General features: G+C 34.9%; 1 protein-coding gene and 1 long non-coding RNA gene across 2 annotated transcripts; one reads left to right on the top strand and one right to left on the bottom strand.

Moving 5' to 3' along the window:
* Position 1: 1 nt before the first annotated feature.
* Positions 2–798, bottom strand: LOC113492100. Its single transcript, XM_026869404.1, has 2 exons — positions 525–798; positions 2–403 (listed from the first exon to the last, which is right to left on the bottom strand). The coding sequence occupies exons 1-2, from the start codon at positions 614–616 to the stop codon at positions 100–102; spliced, it is 396 nt and encodes a 131-aa protein (XP_026725205.1). The 5' UTR covers positions 617–798; the 3' UTR covers positions 2–99.
* Positions 799–17977: 17179 nt separating this feature from the next.
* LOC113492097 lies at positions 17978–19099 on the top strand. The gene is made up of 2 exons (XR_003400477.1): positions 17978–18581; positions 18662–19099. It is a non-coding gene; the product is annotated as an uncharacterized LOC113492097 (long non-coding RNA).
* The last annotated feature ends 101 nt before the right edge of the window (positions 19100–19200 follow it).

Genomic DNA, 19200 nt, shown 5'->3' with positions numbered 1-19200 from the left:
ATTAAAAAGGTACAGTTTAATATACTAATTAATAATAATATTAGACGTAACAAATAATTAATACACACAAAACTTAATTAGGTATCACTAAATCTAGCATTAATATGGAAATTGTTGCCCACATCTCTGCATTCTTTCTAAGTGGAGTTCGAATAACAACTTATTGTCAAAATAATAACTACTTTGAGCAGAACTCATTCCAGGGTCATAACTAGGTCTTCGTTCAGAGCCTGACGAAGAACTTGGTGATGAGATTCCATTTTCCGCAGCTATTCCATTTATTTGACTAGTATCTTGTGTTTGAGAAACAGTTGTATTAACAAGGTTGTTGTTAATGTGCAAGTTATTTATCCTTTTAGACAATGGCATGAATTCACACGAATCATCCTCTCGGGACCGTTTCCTGTAGAAAGAAATTAAGAAGATTAGGCTTCTACGAAGTCTTTTATATCGACATAAACAACGATTAAGGTTAACATAAGAACAAAAATGTTGAGAAATGTAAATTCTCATAGTAAACATACCTATTCTCTGTCATAGTACGAAATATGTAATTCCCATTACTTTCAATACTTGAGGTGTTCCAATTCGGGTTAGGGCTTATTGCAAAAGTCATTTGTTCACAAATTTCGTTAAATGGTAAACGTCAATAGAAACGGCCAATTTTATTTCACAAGGAACTAAACAGGGAATAAAAATATAGTATAGCAGAGCAGATTCTGGTTTACGGCTGACAATTTGTGAAGCATATCGTGTTGAAAAACTGCTATACATTACCGTATGAGTGAAAGAGATGACAGAATTCAAATGTTTAACATTCTAAATACGAAATAGGACAGACGCATGGCATGCAGCTGTTTACTTTTTTTCCAATCATGTCAAATGACTCGACGTTTAATTACTTCATGAAATTTGATTTTACTTCATTAAAATTTTATTGAAGTTGTGATTAAACTAGAATAAATTAATCAACTAATATAATTAATACGTTGCTGAATTTGTTGTCAGATATGTAGTAGTAGTTTCAACGATGTAGAGTGAATTCAAATAATTAATTTATGATGTGCACTCATTAATCACAACGAATCATGGCATTGTAAATCTGATACTGATATAAAAGTGAAAAAAATATATTTACAAATTTTAATACTATTCCGGACGATTACCAAAACGTCTATAGCTTTGAAGTCTGTACACAAGATGGCGCAGGGACAGCATAGAAACGTGTTAATTCAGTTGTTCCTAATAGATGTCGCTATTCATATTGCACAAAGTTTGTTACCTTTATAGTTTACAATGCGGCTACAGTCAAACCAACTTGCAAAACTACCAACTGAACTACTACGAGATGGCTCTACTACACAGCATGAATTAGTAAATAAATATTCCATCGGAACAGTTAGGATTCGTACTATTCGTATTTACTTCAGTTCCAGTTGTATTATCACAAAAATTGATAATGCTTGTTTAGTGAAATTCTAAGTTTAGTTTAGATGATTTTTGTTAAAATGAATGTAACTTCCTACTTGCACCTGTCATCTAAATGTGGGGTGCATATTTTCATTTTTCTTGAAAAATTAAGAAGTAATTAAAAATTAAGTACTTGCTTTCAGTCGCATAATATTTTATTTTAAAATCATGGTGGTCGTCTCTCGGCGACTAATGTCAATGTTCAACGTCGTGCAGCACCTTTTAGAATTAAAAATCACATACTTTCATGCTTACCCTCGGAAGTTGTGTAATTTAGGTTAACCATCGCGGTTTATGTCACCTTATGGGTAAAATGCACGGAGCAGATTTCTGGCCAAACATGGCGTGCAAAGAGGTGTCTTGTTCCTGCCTTTTTAAGGATAAAGAGAACAACGCGAGGTTGTTGTTGATGCCAGATGTCTATGTTATCGCTACAGATTAATTATACTTTAAATGGCAGCAAGAAACAGAATGTGTCGAGTTACCACTGTTTAATTAAGGTTTCATAGCTTTAAACAAAATAATGAAGGCTAATTATTACTTTGAGTTTTGTTTTAGAATAACTAAAATAACTCGTTTCCAATCGAAAGCGTCTTTTTCAAAATTCTGTCCTCCGACACAATATCCAGATATATTTGTATATGCGTATGAATCTATCATGGCTGCTGCTGTCGAATTCTAGAATGTTACTCCGAGGGGATGAGTATTGGGGACCCTAACGAGGGTGGAAAGGGTGTTTTCAACGCACACATCGACACAGCGGAACATTGCTGGGCGGTTCAAAACTGTGAGTAAAATGATTGGATATTACAACTTAGTATGAAGCATTTCATTGATTTATCTAATAAAAACAGCATGTTCATTAGACATTAGTTATTCTCATTTAATTTAGTACCACAAGTAAGTAAGTGTTTGCTTAGCGACTAGCACGTGCTCCAGCCATATACATCCTTATACGTAGTAATGCAACGGCAGGGCAGTGATTGCACCCCAACGCCAGACAATATCGACCCTTGGCGTTGCCCAGACTAGTCTACATAGGTAGCTAAAGCTCGAGTTGCTACGCTTATAGTCCTGTACAATTTATATCTATTAGCTGATACTCTCGAAGTGCGGTTGGAAAATATTCGTAATAGGTAGTTGTAATTATGTTTCGTTCAAGGTAGTTAGTAATGGTTAGTATACCATTTGGGTAGTTCTGGCTTCAGAATACTAGGTTAAAAATAGGTCTAAAACGGAAAGGAATACCCACAAAAAATATTTCTGTCGGAATACCGCGTTTCAACCAGGCGTACCTATAGATCTACAAGGGTAGTCGTGTTCAGACGCCTAGATATCTGATTATCTTGCCATACCTATAGCCTATAGTCTATAGTTATTGAAGCCTTCATCCATACTAGGTAGGTAATAAAGCCACCACGGACCGCCCTTCTCCCTTTATAAATAGCATCGATCGATGAGTTCGCATGTCTACTTGTAATGACTATTCAATTGTTAAGTTTAGATAGCTGTTGCGATTTTCCTGATGGATTTAACACGATAATAATTATTATATTCCTTGCTGTAGGTACATTGTATGCAGAATCCCGTTCGCCATATTTAGATCATAAGAAACTTTGAAAATTAAATCTAATTGCTTTTAAAATTTCGATTTACAGCTATCATATAAGAATAAGAAATGTTGCATTTTTCGGTCTGAAGATTCTGAGGTCACCTAAAAATGAAAAGAAATAGTTACGTGGTTAGTTTTAATAATATATACACTATAACTTAAATAAAATAATGATGAAAAGAAATCGGGTTCATTACATATTCATTGCTATCTTTATTTTTATAAAAAATGTAGGTAAAAGAAATTAATATTCACAAATAAGTCACAAAAATGCAAATATTAATATTTAAATAGACAAACAGTTTTTCAATACCTTCACATTTTCCCGTAGTCTTACATACGTCTGTCGTTACATTTAAATTACAAATTATGTTTATATAAAAATACTGTCAATGATTGCGTTCACCTGACAGCGGCTTGCTTCATTACGTGCATCAGAAAGTATCCACGGGTGCCTACACCCGAATGCAACGCTATACGGATGTAAACTTGTCTTAAATTTTAAACGAGAGAGAGCAGACGGTAAAATTATCAAATTAAAGCAGTTCCGTTAGCCAGTGCTGTATAATATCACATTTTGAGTGTAAGATGTCGTTCAGAAATCGGCAAGTCTCATGCTCGCCGAGCGCATCAGTGCGTGAACACCGCGCTTTATCCGCTCTGCTGCATGTCGTGTGGAATTCGCCTTATATGGTAGCGTATGTTCTATCTGCACCACGCCTAAAAAAATATCTATGTCTATTGTTGTAATAGGAAAAACGGGCGTGGGAAATTGTCAAGCGTAACCTATATTTTAGGCAATTGCGTATCAAACGTCGGCTCACAATACGTGACAAATTGCCTGCTGTGCCCAAATGTATCGGGTTTGAGGCTGATCGATATGCCAATGTCGTTAGTAGATGATATGACATGATTTGGTAAAATCATAATGTAAATATAAAATTTGGTCGGAAAAATAGAATGAGAATTCTGAATAAAGTAAAATATATTTACTATTGGACAGACTCTTATGAAGTCCACGACGTCTAACAAGCTCTGGCAATTATTTTGTATTGATAAGGAACTGAGTACCTGCTCAAGTGTATTCTAAGTTACTTTTTGGCCTAATTCGAAAGCGAATTCAAGAGCCATAGACGCACGTATTATTCAACTGTTTAGCATTTTATTATTACCTACCTTATTAGAGAGTATACAGAATATACTGGTATTCTAGCTGAATACCTGCAGTCTGCAAATAAACATTCCATATGTAGACATTATTGAAATTAATAATAGCTTCCGCGCTTAGGAGATGTTACTTTCTTAAAGATCCGTTCAGAGCTGTTCACATCGTACTATAATACTTTCTCTATTCATACACTGTCTCCTCACTTTCACGTAGAGACGAGTATTCATTAATGAGAAATGAGATTGTTCACAAACTTTGATAATCAGATTTGACTTCCCACAATGTTACAAAGGATTGTGCAAAATGTCGGAAATAAATGTAATTTTTTTGTCACACGCATTGTTGAAGCGTGTGTTCTAACAATTATCATTACTATGTATAATGTTATAATAAGATATCTCGAAATCTTCAAATTCACAGGCCTATAAACATCGTTAGAAGTAGAAACACCGACTTACCATACTTTCGATGGGAAGTAGACGGTTAAACGCTTATGAAACAAAAACAAGGGAGCTTTCGTAATGAATGACCACAGTAGAAAACTCAATCAAGAGGACCAGCTTTCCTGATGCCTCATGCGCAAGCATGCCGCAGATCGTACGAAGTCGCTCGACAGGTACAAGATTAGCTGAATGAATGCAACGTTACGATCAAGTCAGTAGCTCAAATAAACAAGAATGAAGGAAAGCGCGTTCCAAAGTCAAATATTTCAAATTTCCATTCAACACATTAATGTAGGTTAATTGGTCGATACACGAACACTGGCCTAAAACTGCGCTGAGTTGCACGGTTATAATTGCGTGCATTCGAGACATTGATTGGTGTGGAGAAAAAAATAGTCAATAAAGAATCGCGGTTGGCGCAGACTATAAAACTGTAAGTCGCTCCATTCCTCAAATATTTGAAGTCGAGTGTAGAAAAGCGTTGATTTAAACGAGATAAGCCAATTTATGAGCTGCTGTGCGATCTACCATTTCAACATCAATTAACTATCTAGTTTGTCGATGTAGCCACACTAGACCCCATGACGCCGATACATTTTTTACGCAGTTGATTCACTTACACTAGCTTGAGATTTCCTAACTTTAAAAGGTAGTAATAGTATGAACTTTTCACGTTTCAAGTTGATAAAGATAGAAATATGTCTTCTTAACATGAAAAAAATAATTATTATTTATGTACAGCTCTTCTAATTCCCGAAGTTGATTTTTGTCATCCTATTGTACTCAGTTATTGGCAAAATTGGAGTTTGGTGTCAAGGACTGGTTTGAGAACCGTCCTTCAGGAGACAATAGAATGCTCAAGCTCTGGAACCCCTGCTCCATTGTCGAGAGGAGGGCTTGTATTATGAACTCTTTTATGAGAAAGTAGCTCTTGATGTTTACCTAATACAGGTTCTCTGAGAAGCATTCGCTGGCTGAAAATGATCGTGATGTAGCTAAGGAATTTTGTATTTTTTTTTTATGTGTGAGATTTTGTTTAAACTAAATAGATAGAGTATTCATGTTTCTATATTTAAATGTGACGTTTCATTTTTTTGTTAGTGTTGGGCACGAATCATGATGTAATTCCTTTGACGTGTGATTCGATAATAAGTTTATAACGTACGATTTTCAAACGGTCTCGCAAGATACTCTTGAAGTCATGACACTTATCAAGGTCAACTCATACGGAACACGAGTTAACCGATACAAATGTATTTCTAATACTAATATCGCAATAATACCTAATCTATTTAAACTATCAACAGTTATAATGTATTTGTTTCACTGCATTTCATGTGCATGAGTCACTTGAATTAAAGTCACGCTCACGGTAAATAAATAAAAAACAATTTAGTTTTCCGTAAAGAATATACATAATACAAGATTCCTAGTAAAAATATGAGATATTACTATGGAACAATGTTTTAAGCATGTGATAATAAAAACTTAAATGGTGTGATTTTATAATCCGAGAAATCATACCAATATCTCATTCTTGACTTATCACCAGATATCACAATTATTATCAGTGTTAAGTGATAATACGTAAATAATAAAACCTGTAATATCTGTAGTACTAAGAATTTTCGACTTTCCGTTTATTTCGATTAGTCTCATAAATGAGGCAATGAAACATAATTGAGTACCTACGAGACATAAATTGTTTGAGTTTAAATATTGATAACAATGAAACAAAATGTTCTTTGAATGGTCGATGACGAAATCTTTCGATTATGTAAGCGATGACAAGTAAATCGCAGATGTAAACTAAATTTGAACATGATGGCATGCGTAATCCCAAAAAATAGAGGGACACAAAGTACTAATAGGTTTGATAGACGCTAAACGACACATCCTTTAACATTGAACAAAAATCGATGTCAATATCAGACTGGCCAATGCGCATAATATAATTAAATTAACAGTAACTGCACTTGATTGGAACAAATCAATAAATGGTTATGTCCAAAACAGTAACAATACAGCAAGAACTGTAGGAGTGATACAATACAATCGAATGGTTCATAATGCAACAATAGTAAGCTAGCCACGCAGCCATCGCCTGGCATCCGTTAACCAAATCCATTCCGTTGGCGCTTTGAATTTAAATCGTAACGGACATGCCCGAGGCAGAGTCCAAAGACACTGGATGACGCATATCGGAAGTCCTCTCCTCTATCTAGTTCTAATTAATGTGCGCACTGTTGTCTGGCCCGGTTTTTTAGCACATTTTTTTTAAATATTAACCGAATCTTTGCGTGAGGTAAGATATCGTTATATTTTAAATTCGATGTTATATGATTACAGAGCTTGTGTAATGCTCGTGTTATTGGTAAATGATTCCTTTTTATACGTATCTGTTTTCAGGAATCATCATGATTCCTCTGCCCTTATCCCAATTAAGTACTTTATTTGGGGTCGGCCCAATATGTCTTTTCTTCCATACCTTTCTATCTGACGTCACAATCCATCCATTGTTTTCAGGGATCATATATGTGTGCTTTTTACCATAAATTGTGACTGTCTGTTTTGATTTTAATGAATGGGTCATCGTTAAGTTCCTTACAATTCAACTATGTAGCTAATAAGAAAATACTGCAGTGGAAGACGACAGGATTATACATACATATTACCTGATACCTGTGATATTTCGAGACGTCAGTAACATGCTGACTAGTAGTGACACATCTACCAAGATTATGTTATCTATCTGGCAACTGATATCGGTCAATAAGAGTTTTATCGATTACCACGTCGAACTCTGAAAACATTCATAAAATCTGCGAAGCACGTAAAATAAATTTGATAAATGCGTTGGACGTTTCGGGATTTTCAAATGAACATTGTATCGATAAACCTGTGCGTTGTTCATAGCACTATTGCACTTAATTCCAGTCAGGATTGGAAACTAATTTGATTATTATGAACTATATTAAAGCACTCTCTATGAAAGGACATCTGACGGACGCGAGACGAGTTTATTGATCTCTAGAATACGCATTATGATGGCTGCCAACAAGCTGCCAACCGATCACAGTTGCGTAATTTGTATGATACACATTACATTCATTCATTATGTACCATTCACACCTCTTGTCTTTTTATATATTCAACAAATTAATGTAAAAAAAATACCATTTTGGTCCACCTTTTTCACTTTTAGTTGTAGACGTTGTTAATCGTAAACATTTCCATCGTAAACATGTTACAACTACGACTGTCTTCACGCAATGTTAGCCGTTCTGGTTGAATAGAAAACAAAATCAATTAAATAAATATGATGAAGAGGAGCGATAGAGTTTGCACCTGAATATTGCAACTTAAATAATTCCTTGCTTTTAGACAACACAACAATTAATTAATCCTTTTTACACAAGCTTTATTTTACCCACTTGATATTTTACCAAAATATTCGGACCTCTTTGTTCGAAACCTTATGTTATGTAAATAAGTACTTACTTACATACCACCATTATTGTACTCCCGTACGATGCTGCTTTTAGCAAGAATTCCATTAATCTTGAACCCACGACTCAAGTCTTATTTGGCCACTGTACGGACCACACATAACCGATGTCTTTGAGCATCCTAATGTAAGGCAATATGGTTTATTTTTGCATTTTGTTTTTACCATTGCGTAGGGTCAACCGTGTAAGGCGAATCTTGTAATCTTGCTTTTGTTTACTTATGTTCTTCTTAATTGATTTGCTTAACACGTAGGCGATGCAGTTTATGATCAGATCTATAGAAGCCGGTCGGATTAATCAATTAATTGAATAAATATCAAAAAGATTAAAAAAATGTGCAATTTAAAAATTAATTGGTAAGATCCAACCCGACATACATAGTGTTTTGCAATGCAATGAGCATTCTTTACACACTACAACAGACAGAAAACAGGAACAGCTGATAATAGAAACAACGTAGGTACATTATAAATTCAATAGTCTTTTAGAAAAGCACTAGGAAGTGGAAGAAGGATATTAGATGATAACATATAAAAAGCTAATAATATAAATCAGGAAATATTTCCTGACAATTTGAATTGTATCGGAAATATAAATAATACGAATGTTCTTAATGTTAGAAGACTTCAAATACGGATAGAGATTTGATTAGGAGTAATTTCCCAAGCTGTTTTTAAATCTAGCTGCACTTCTATTTGTTCTCGTTTAAGAACTAAGAGAACAAAAAAAAACAATTGTGATATCTATTGCCTAGAACATAGCCTTAATTTAGCTTACTATATGTTCACAAACTAAATATACGTAAAAATTTACAAAAAAAAATCACCTGTTTGTATTCTGAATATCTTACCTTATTTCTGTTGATTGTTTTTCTTTGTTCCACAAGATAGAACAATGGGTAAAATCTGTCAAAATAGTCGTCATCATTTGTTGCTTTAAATATTTTGTCATTAGGATAATAAAATTAATATGTAGGTTTGTATACCTGCAGACAATTGTTTTCCTCTTGTTTCTGTTGCCTTGTCTTTTGTTTTAAATTACACCATTGTAATTAATTTATACTTGTTACAAACTAGATACTTAAAGGCTGTCCATATTTATTTCATCTTCTCGGATGTAGACTCTGTGGTAAGGAACTCCTTGTTAAGAGATTGCTTTGTACAAAATTCTGCATCAACGAACTCATATCCTGAGAAAGTCCTTTATGCAAAATTTATTTCGAACATAATAGTTGTATACCACTATCAAGGAGGTAGATATTAATGTAAAAGAAAATTGTCTACTTCGGACTGTTCAAGTTTTCGTGTATCAAATATAATATATGTAACGAAATAGGATCTACATTAATGCTTTTACCGCTATTCAAGATACGAGAGCTTAACATTTAAAAATATTTTATATGAATTATATTATGTAGACCAGACACACAAAACTGTGAAACCAAGTTTTTGACGTATCTAAATATTCAACAAGAGCACGAAGAAAATTGCGTTCAAAATCTTCATTAATTCTGACTTAAGTTCAATGCTCTCAGTATTAAATTATTTCAACCACGTATTTAATGAATATAAATAATTTATCAGTGAGTTTGCGAGATATTATTATAATTGCAAATGAGATACTAATTAGTATTAAATACGTTTTAAAGTGTCTGCTTCAGTTCATAAAATTAGTAATGTGTCTTATTCGTCGTTCCAAGAAATTTGGTTTAGAGAGGATTGATTGAGATGAACAGTCTTAATATAAGGAGATTTCAAGCCATAAGTTTTATTAGCAGAAACCTAAAGACAAACGTCCAAATGCCATTATCTCTAAGTACGACAAATATAGCTTCTTCTTAAATTCGCAAGCTGTTTTTCTTATTTCTCAAGCTGTGTCAAAAATCAATTAAAACCGGGGCAACCGGGGCAAATGCCTAGAAAGCGTTATTGTTCACAAAGGACCTGAAACAATTGCCTGTCATGTTTATCTAATTTATAAGGACTTCAAGACGATTCTCCAAGGAGTTGTTTCACTTTAACAATATATATTCCATATTAATAAATATGACTGTAATAACAGTCGCACATATGGCATGTGCATTATCATGAGTGAAAACATCGACAAGGACTAAAATACAATTAAATGGATGTCTGTATGTCCGTGCTCACCTTGACACCGATGTTTTGCTTCCTTCCTTTCCTCTGAAGTGTTTATAGGGCTTCCGAATACCGGGACGGATTTAAAAATGAAATATTATTTTGTAGTAACTGGTCCTGCGACAATCTCCTTTCTGTCATGTTGAGCATGTGGTGGCAGCCCCTCGCACTAAGCCGTTTAATCCTTGGGACGCGAGGAGTTTCACAAACACTTAAGTGCATAAAGACATCGAGATTACAGAAGAACAAGTAATCGTGGATCACACAAATGCTTGTAGGTAGGTATCCTACGTCCTCTTAATGAAAACTGGGAAATAGAACAGACATTGCTAATAAAGACTGCGAATTTATTCTTAACTTCTGTTAACATTATTTTCATTTCCACGCCATATGGTGGATTTACATCTAAGCAGCAAGGCCAAGGTTTCCCAACCGTCAAGGTATTTCAATCAAGACAAACGCCAAATTTGAACTTATACTTGTACCATTTGTTTGCCAGCTTGCCAGCCATAGGGAAAGTATTTCTTATCTTTCTTCTTTATCTTTTATACTTACGCGATTCCTTATCTCGAATTTAAGTTTGGACTTTAATTCCTGGACTTTAGACTTAAATATATTTAAAGACGAAACGAATGGAGATCTTAAACGAAAACAGTGTAGAAATTCCAAAACGCAGTTGCAAATTTTTGCGGGAATTCAAAATCCCGGTATAGTCTGCTCTATAATATGAAATTTTATGCACCTGCTCCCGACTGGCCATTCGACTTTGTTTGGTCGATTCAAACAGCATAAAATAATTCTAAAAAGGTGAAACAACTATTTCAGCTATTAGTTAAAACCAAGACCCAGGGCTTACTTTGGGAAAACTGTAACCTAACAATATTGTTGAACATAAATCAGATAGCCAATCGGCTTTACCGCAATATCCTTGTTATTAGCTTAGTGCATTAATTTATTTTAATTAAAGGCAGGTAGAGCCATGTCGAAAATTAAATTTCCTTGTGCATATACATATTAACAAAGTACATTAGGTGTTGAATAGGGATACAATGATATTTTTAAAAATTTGTGAATCAAACAGCGAGGATTCGTTGCTAGGCCTAGCTTACAGATATCTTCAGAACAGTAAATCATGTGCATGTTCAGGTCAGTTAATTACATAAATCATAGTTTCCAAAGTTAGCCAACACATTGCGTCCCATATAAAGTTCGAGCCAGCATCTACCATGTAGGCCGCAGAAGCTCTATTACTGAGTACCATCTGGATATGGCCTCAAACGCCAAGGTAAGTGCTCGTGCCGTCCAAAAATGGTTAGCGGTCGATACAGCGCACTCGCTAGGCCTTTTACGGCTTCCCAGTAACCTTACGGGCTTGCAGTGAAGGCAATCGCAAAATGCGATGGATATTATCTAAGAAAACTCGTTTGTTATGTACCCTTGTATTCCTTGCTAAGTAATTTGCCTAATAATAAATATTCTTGACACGTTTTCTTCGAGTGAAGACGCATATGTTAGCGGCTATGTATTGTTTCCTGTAATACGTTTTGACGGATAGCGGAGGTCATTGAATGCGAATTCATATTTTTATTATAATTTCGTCCCCATCATGTTATAACCTAGCGATAGATGACTGAATGTTTGACTTATACGCAGGTTTGATAATTATAGTAAAGTTCCGAAAGGCAAAAATGTAATTGTCAAAAGAAACAAATCTACGAATAGATAAACTACTGCAACTATGATTCTAAGTGTTTATAATTACATTCTTGACATCCTAGAAAACAATCACGTCCATTCAATATGACAGAATGAAGGAAATAGAAAAATGCAGAAATAGCATTAACCTACATGAAAACAAACGTGATGCATTGTATTTAAATAAACAATACTATTTATTGCTACATTTAACATAACCCAAGGTGTTCAAGACATATGAGCAATGAACTTGGCTTGCGCACGCGTCTTGCTCGCCTCGACCTTGCGTTTGCGTCGATTATAACGACTATACTGTGACTATAGAGTGCAATACGTCGCGTGATCGCTTACAAAACTGCTGAAACGAATCGGATATAAATAGCGTTCAGTTAGCTAAAATTACTGTGTCAGTGATGGGTAATTGATGAGACTACAATTATATTAGCAAGCAGCACGCGTTTTTCTATGTATTTCATGGTTTTATCTCATTTAACAAATTGTTTATCGCCTTACTCATGTCGGACACAAAAAAAAACATTATCTTGATAATCTAATTTATAGATGCTATAATTTTGTATTTTCTTCAACTAAAACTGTTCGGAAAGTTGATTAATGCATTTTTTTCTGACGGTATCAGCCTCATTACATTTTATACAGCACAGCATTTTATGTCAATGCAGCTTTCACAGTGATCAAATTCACCGGTTTCCTCTCGTACCTACGTTGGTTTCCAAATATAGCAAAATATGCCTCTGACGTTTTCCGAATTATGATAACAGATTCGTTGATAATTGAGTACCTACCGAAGTTTTATTAACTCTAAATTTACATATAAGAATGATAACAATCTTAGATGGAGTCAATGATGTTTAGAACCCGATACTAATACATACCGGTTGGAGATAAGAGATTGAGTTACTATGAAATCAGTTGCCGACATTTCTTTTAAGATTATGATGTGTAATTTAAATTGCCGTAGTCAAAAACAAAGTATAGCAAATTGTCGCTCTTATTAAGGACCACGCTCACTCTTCAATTGTTTAATGTTACTTTCTTACGATAAATTCGTTACAGCCTGCGCATTGATCTATTAAAAAAAAGTACTTATGTGGCTACTAAATGTATAGAAAAGAATTATTAGTTCACGGAAATAAGATTCTAGAATATTCCTGCAGTTAATACTAAATCAATTTCCATTTTTCCTCTCAAATATACTTGTATAAGTTTTATCAAACCGTCGCGTCGCGTCGTGATAGAAGTTATAACAGCATGTAAGATATATGCATACACTTTAATCAGGCTGTCTGCTATCTCCTTGCAATGAGGTTAGGTAAATGATGACGCCACTCTTGTCGCTAGCGGAGAATGTTTCAGCTCCAGCCGTGTAATAACTAAATCGATTTTGGTCGTCATGTTTACTTAATAAATTATTAAAACCATTATTATCAGATCTTTCGAAAAAAAAACAAATATCTTTAAAATATAGGAAAATGAATGGTTATTAAAAATAATTAGTATTACCAGTAAAATTTGGGTTTGTTAGCACCTAAAACCTTCTTGGACATTCAGTTGCCTGGAGCTATTTTTGAGACAAATCTTTGTGTTAACTTGCGAACAGGCTTCACGAATGTTCCCACATAGATATGGTTGAGAGAGTAGATCGCCACGTGTTTCCTCCTTTCGTTGTTCTTTCGTTAAATCTTCAGCTACATATTTACTTAATTTCTTTTTTGTGTTAAAGAACCTATATGGATACGCACGAACACAAGGGAAAACTACATAGTAACATACAATATATTTTACGAACCCTAGAAATGATGTCCAACCTTTTTGTCTGGGATTCCACCTTATAACATTCGTTAATTAATGCTTAGAATTAAGTAATAACATTAGTTATACGGATCAACTTGCAACTGTTGTGGACATAGATGGTCCTTATGCTATTTACAGTGCATTCAAACATGGCAAACGGCGCCACGACATTTTAATACCTGCACCTACACTGATTGGTTATAAAATAACCCAGTTAGGTTATCTAGAAGTTATTAATTAGAGCTCGTGTGGGTTGAACAAATGAATAACAATACGAGGACAGCAGCCACAACAGGAAACATACGATGCCATAAGTCTGTCTAAAATTAGAATTTGAAATCGGGTTAAAACCTCAACATATTCAGAGTTACAAATTCATTATTCTCCTTCTTCCTTTTTTTCTATGAGGATATTTTTTTTCATAATGCTAATTTAATATACTGAATGCTGTATCCTGAGTGCATTGGTTTTTGGTGGGTTAAAGAGTACAGCGAAAGTTGTAAAGGAACTTCTATTTCTTTTTTTCATATTCTATCTACTTTTTTCCAGTACCTATCTTTATTTTTGTCTGCGCCTTGATTGTGGAGCACTCTCCTCTGCACATAAACTCCAGATCGGTCAATTTCTCGTAGGATGCTTTTGGATGTCGGTGATTCCAGCCTTCCCTACTCCCTCGAGAAGCGCAGAAGTCTCCGCAGATGTTTTTTTTATAGAATCTATATAGTCACCTTGACTATGACAATATTATTAATAAATTAACACGAAAATATTTACCGCACTACGTCAGTATCTTATAAATTAGTGATAAACTGTCGTATACACCCAAGAATTCACAATAATCTTAACGATACGGAGGGACGTCATCACACAGTCAGCTGATAGCGTATTCGTTAAGATTATAGCAAGTAAAATACCTAAGCCTTCGCATTAAATTGTAATCAAAGAGGAAAATTCAGTGTTTTGTTATACTTGTAACATGACATAGTTCGATAACTTGTTACCTGGAAGTTGGACATGATTAATTTAATTATTATTATTTGAAACGTCGTGTTTTCATTCGTTGAGTATTAGGTAGGTTGTAACATTAATTATAATAAATAAATAAATAATAAATAAATAAATGCGGACAACATCACATACATTGTTCTGAACCCAAAGTAAGTTGCTGAAGCACTTGTGTTATGGAATTCAGATACAACGAAGGTACCACAAACACCCAGACCCGAGACAATGTAGAAATGTTAATTTTTACATTGACCCGACCGGGGATCGAACCCGGGACCTCAGAGCTAGCGACACCTTGAAACCGGTGCGTACGCCACTCGACCACGGAGGTCGTCAATTATGTAATTAAGTTTATGAGCTAGACTCTTACTACTTCTCTAATCGTATATTTTTCATATTTTCTATCTCTGAACTCCAAAACCTTCGTGGATTTTGGTAAACCCTTACCTAAATGACTCTACAGAAACATTTCACAATTATGAATCGTCCGGATCACACTGGTATTACCGATGACTCTACAAAACACATCAAAGAGGTATTCGCAAAACTTGAACCTTAAAAAGGAGAGCGTCAGTCCAAAGGTATTCTTGTGTCCTGAATTCCTTTGCCTTTAAAAATCTGTGCGTAATAAAATGCCTTACACCGGTACCGACTCTAAGTGAAAATTTTTGGTGTTTTCTCGAAATACAATAACGTTAATCTTCAGACGGACTATTATAACTAATTTATTGTAATTCTAGCATCGATTGTCATTGATAGATAAGTACCTAAAACATTTTGAAGCCTTGCCATTTCTAATAGTACCTAACTAAAAATATCTGGCGGATTTGAGATGCCTAAATGTCATCGAACAGCAAAATCTGTGTTACAAATAATTCCGTTAAAACACCATTTTTCCTGTAAATAATAATCACATATTTATAAATATGTGACATACCATTTTAAACTAATACTACCAAGTAAAGCTGTTCGCAGGAAAATATCAATTTTATTCTATGTTTATGATATTAAAAGTATTATTTCCTGTTTGCTCATCCGTATTAATTATTATATTAATGATACTTTGGTTATATTTTTGTAACATATCTACAACAACTAGAATTTTAGCAATTGTTTTCGAGTTTCCTAGACTGTCTATGTATGTAGTACCAGAGCATAGTACCAATAGGCTTTTTTTTTAAATACCGGTGAGATGGCTGCTTCAATTTATAATAATTCAGACTCTTTTTTTTCTTGTCTTACGATTAACATTGGTTAGGTCGGTAATCCGGTTGGCAAAATTAGCGTATTTAATGAGAAGTTACGTAAAATTAGAAACCAGGGCTGTTTTGAAAGTGAGTCTTATTGAATCTTTTAGTTCCTTGTCGGTGCACAAGCTTTCCTCAATAATTGTTATCTTAGATTTATAATAACTTGGAACTAGTATATTTAATCATGATAATACCGAAGTCTTTAAACCTGGAACATATGATATATTATAATATTATTACAGACACAGACAGAATTTACGCTAGACTGACTAATTTTGAATGATTACCGATCAATAAATGTCGGGTCGCACCCTGCTATACGGAGTGGCTGTCTGGCTGAATATGTGTGTGTGCAAGTACAGCGTAGCTTTACCTAACTGCCCCCGGGGGGAAAGGGGAGGTACAGCCATCACGATATTCTGCATATACCTAAATGTGCGCTTCATAATAGTATTTATATGCTGGCTGGATCTGAGGTGCGGTTTCATCCGCTTGGTTTCCGTTCCTGTTGGATCGCATGTGGTTATAATGTACTATATATATTGGTTCAGGGAACCAATTCTGCTATTAATTCTCTTAAGCATTATGCCAACAAAATAATTGAAAATTCATTGCATTGACTGGAGTATACCGTCCTATACTAAATTTCCAATCATTGTGTAGGAAAAATGCCTAAGAGAATACGAAAAGTGAAATTTTAAGACAATTTTCATTCATTCATCGGCCATTGTAAATGCAGAGTCGGGGCCTAGATTAGAAACTTAACTACTTAGCTGTTTATAATAAAAAACAGATTACTTTAGTATGAGAGAGATCCAGGTTTTTACGTTGGTAATATGGTATTAGGTACACCAGGTTGCTACTTGTACAAGGTCTACAAAACAAAGTCCATTGAAATTGAAAATGCAAGTTTAGATAAGCGTGATCGTTAGAAAAGTGACGTCAATTGAATATAAGATCGAATATGCGGTCGAGCCGAATCGTCACCTGATTCGATTACATCTTGTCAATGAGTCACCGCCTAACACTAGAATTGGTGAGTCATCGGAGGGCCAAGGTTAATATTGTACCATTACGACAGTTGTTTTAAAGAATTTTTATTTAAATCTAAGGTTTGTTTAAGGAAATATAACACAAGTGTTGAAGGATGTACCGAGCAGTGAAGTCATCAAAACAATTGCTAATTCCATTACCGGCCGTCAAGGCAAATTGTAGAGTACATTTTACATTGCAGACCGCATACTAACAAGGTGATTTCCATCGCTGGTTTTATAATCTAGCATTCCGCTACTGTAGCGTTTTTCATCAATGGATGCTGAAATGTAAAGCTATTGTGCCGGCACGGGCGCGGCTCATCGTGTGCGACCTAATACGTAGTTCCCTTTATAGGAAAAAGCAATACCTCTTTTACGGAACCTTGTCGTAAGCAACGGCTGAGACACATCAAGGTGACTCCAAAAATGTTCCGGATGGCCAATCTGAGTTACTTCACCAAAAAGGAAACGTTTAAAACATTAGCAGTGAGCCAGCCGGTCTTAAATTATAGATTTTGAGATTATCTCTATTCGAATTCTAATCAAATATGGCTGGACTACGTGACTCTGAAAAATTATTAATCAGTATGTTTTCAAATATCGAGGTAAAATATAAAATCTCTATCGACCAATTTTAATATCTTCTACATACCTACTTCCTTTTTATTATTTGATTAATTATTTCGAATGCCTCTCGAACATAAAACTACCCATGAATTTCATTTAAAATAGAGCTCAAAATAATATTTGAATTTGCCAAACACAGACAGCGTTTTAATATGATTCCGGAGCGGCGCGTCGAGGGTGCAGTTTGTTGAGTCATGCTACCCATAGTCTGTACGCCCCATGCGACGCTGCAACAGACGCGGCGGGGGTGGGGAAATCAATACACGCAGACGACTGCAACAATATAATATAGCTATGTATATTAGGAAACATTTCCACATTAACGAAGGGTGTCTCGATCTATCGCGCCGGGTTGAAATATTTTATTATGAAATGATTCATCCGCCAGTGAAACGAAGCTGGCTTCAGAACTTACAACTTTCAAATATTTTAAGTTATCAGACTACTCGTCTCAGTTAAGTGGAATATATTATTTTTAAATATATCGTCACACAAAAAGCGTTAGATATTTAATCAGTGTCTACGATTTTAGTAATTAGTATCGGGCTTGCCACCACGTGTCAACACGATGCGTCACAGCATAATCGTGGATCTGGTTTACCAAATCCAACCTACGCATCTATACAATATTTAATAACAAACTTTGTTTTTGCGTCGTCTACTAGCAACCCATGAATGAGTCTCAATAAGCTATTTAAGTCTGCCAAGAGCAGACAACCCAGTTGCCTTTGAATTAATTGAAAGATAGCAGTACCGTGCACTCACTGTAACATCCTACCAACTAGAATGAGATGAGATATCTACCATCTTATCCGTCAGTTAGTAATGCTTTCTGATCTCTTCATAATTATAATGAGAATATCAACGGTAGAGTTCTAAACTAATTAAATATTTGTAGGTTAATGTTAGGCGTTTGCGGCAATTAGCGCAAAACAGCTGAATCATAGAGAAAGTCCGAGCTGAAGAGAAATTTCAGCATTTTAAAGAAGTATAATTGTGACCCCGAGCGAGTGTGTTGTGCGCGGCTACGGCGGTACGTGAGTGTTTTCGTGTACCGTTAGCTTTAGATAAAGTGTAGTGCCATTACAATCGTTATCAAGGCATATCGTTATCACCAGATTGTGGATAGAGCCGAGTGCGTTACCATATATGGTGACAAAAATTGAGGCAGCATCAGGCAGCTTGTGATTGGCGGAAAATAAATAGTTGCCGATAGTGTGTGAACTCTGATAAGGCGCGTTTTATATAGTTTATCCTCAAGAGCCGGTTCTCATTTAGTAAGGTGTGCTTGACCGAAGCAGCACGAGTCGTACCTAGTCATTAACTTAATTTAACAGTAAGTTTTGTTCTTTAAATCATTTAATTGTGGAATTTAGTATTAAGATTATTGAAAGTTTTTAAACATTTATAATTTTAACAGAGTTTTAAAAACCAGTG

Source organism: Trichoplusia ni, chromosome 3 (assembly GCF_003590095.1).
Source record: "Trichoplusia ni isolate ovarian cell line Hi5 chromosome 3, tn1, whole genome shotgun sequence".
NCBI lineage: Eukaryota > Metazoa > Arthropoda > Insecta > Lepidoptera > Noctuidae > Trichoplusia > Trichoplusia ni.
This window is presented reverse-complemented; position numbering and strand designations above follow the sequence as displayed.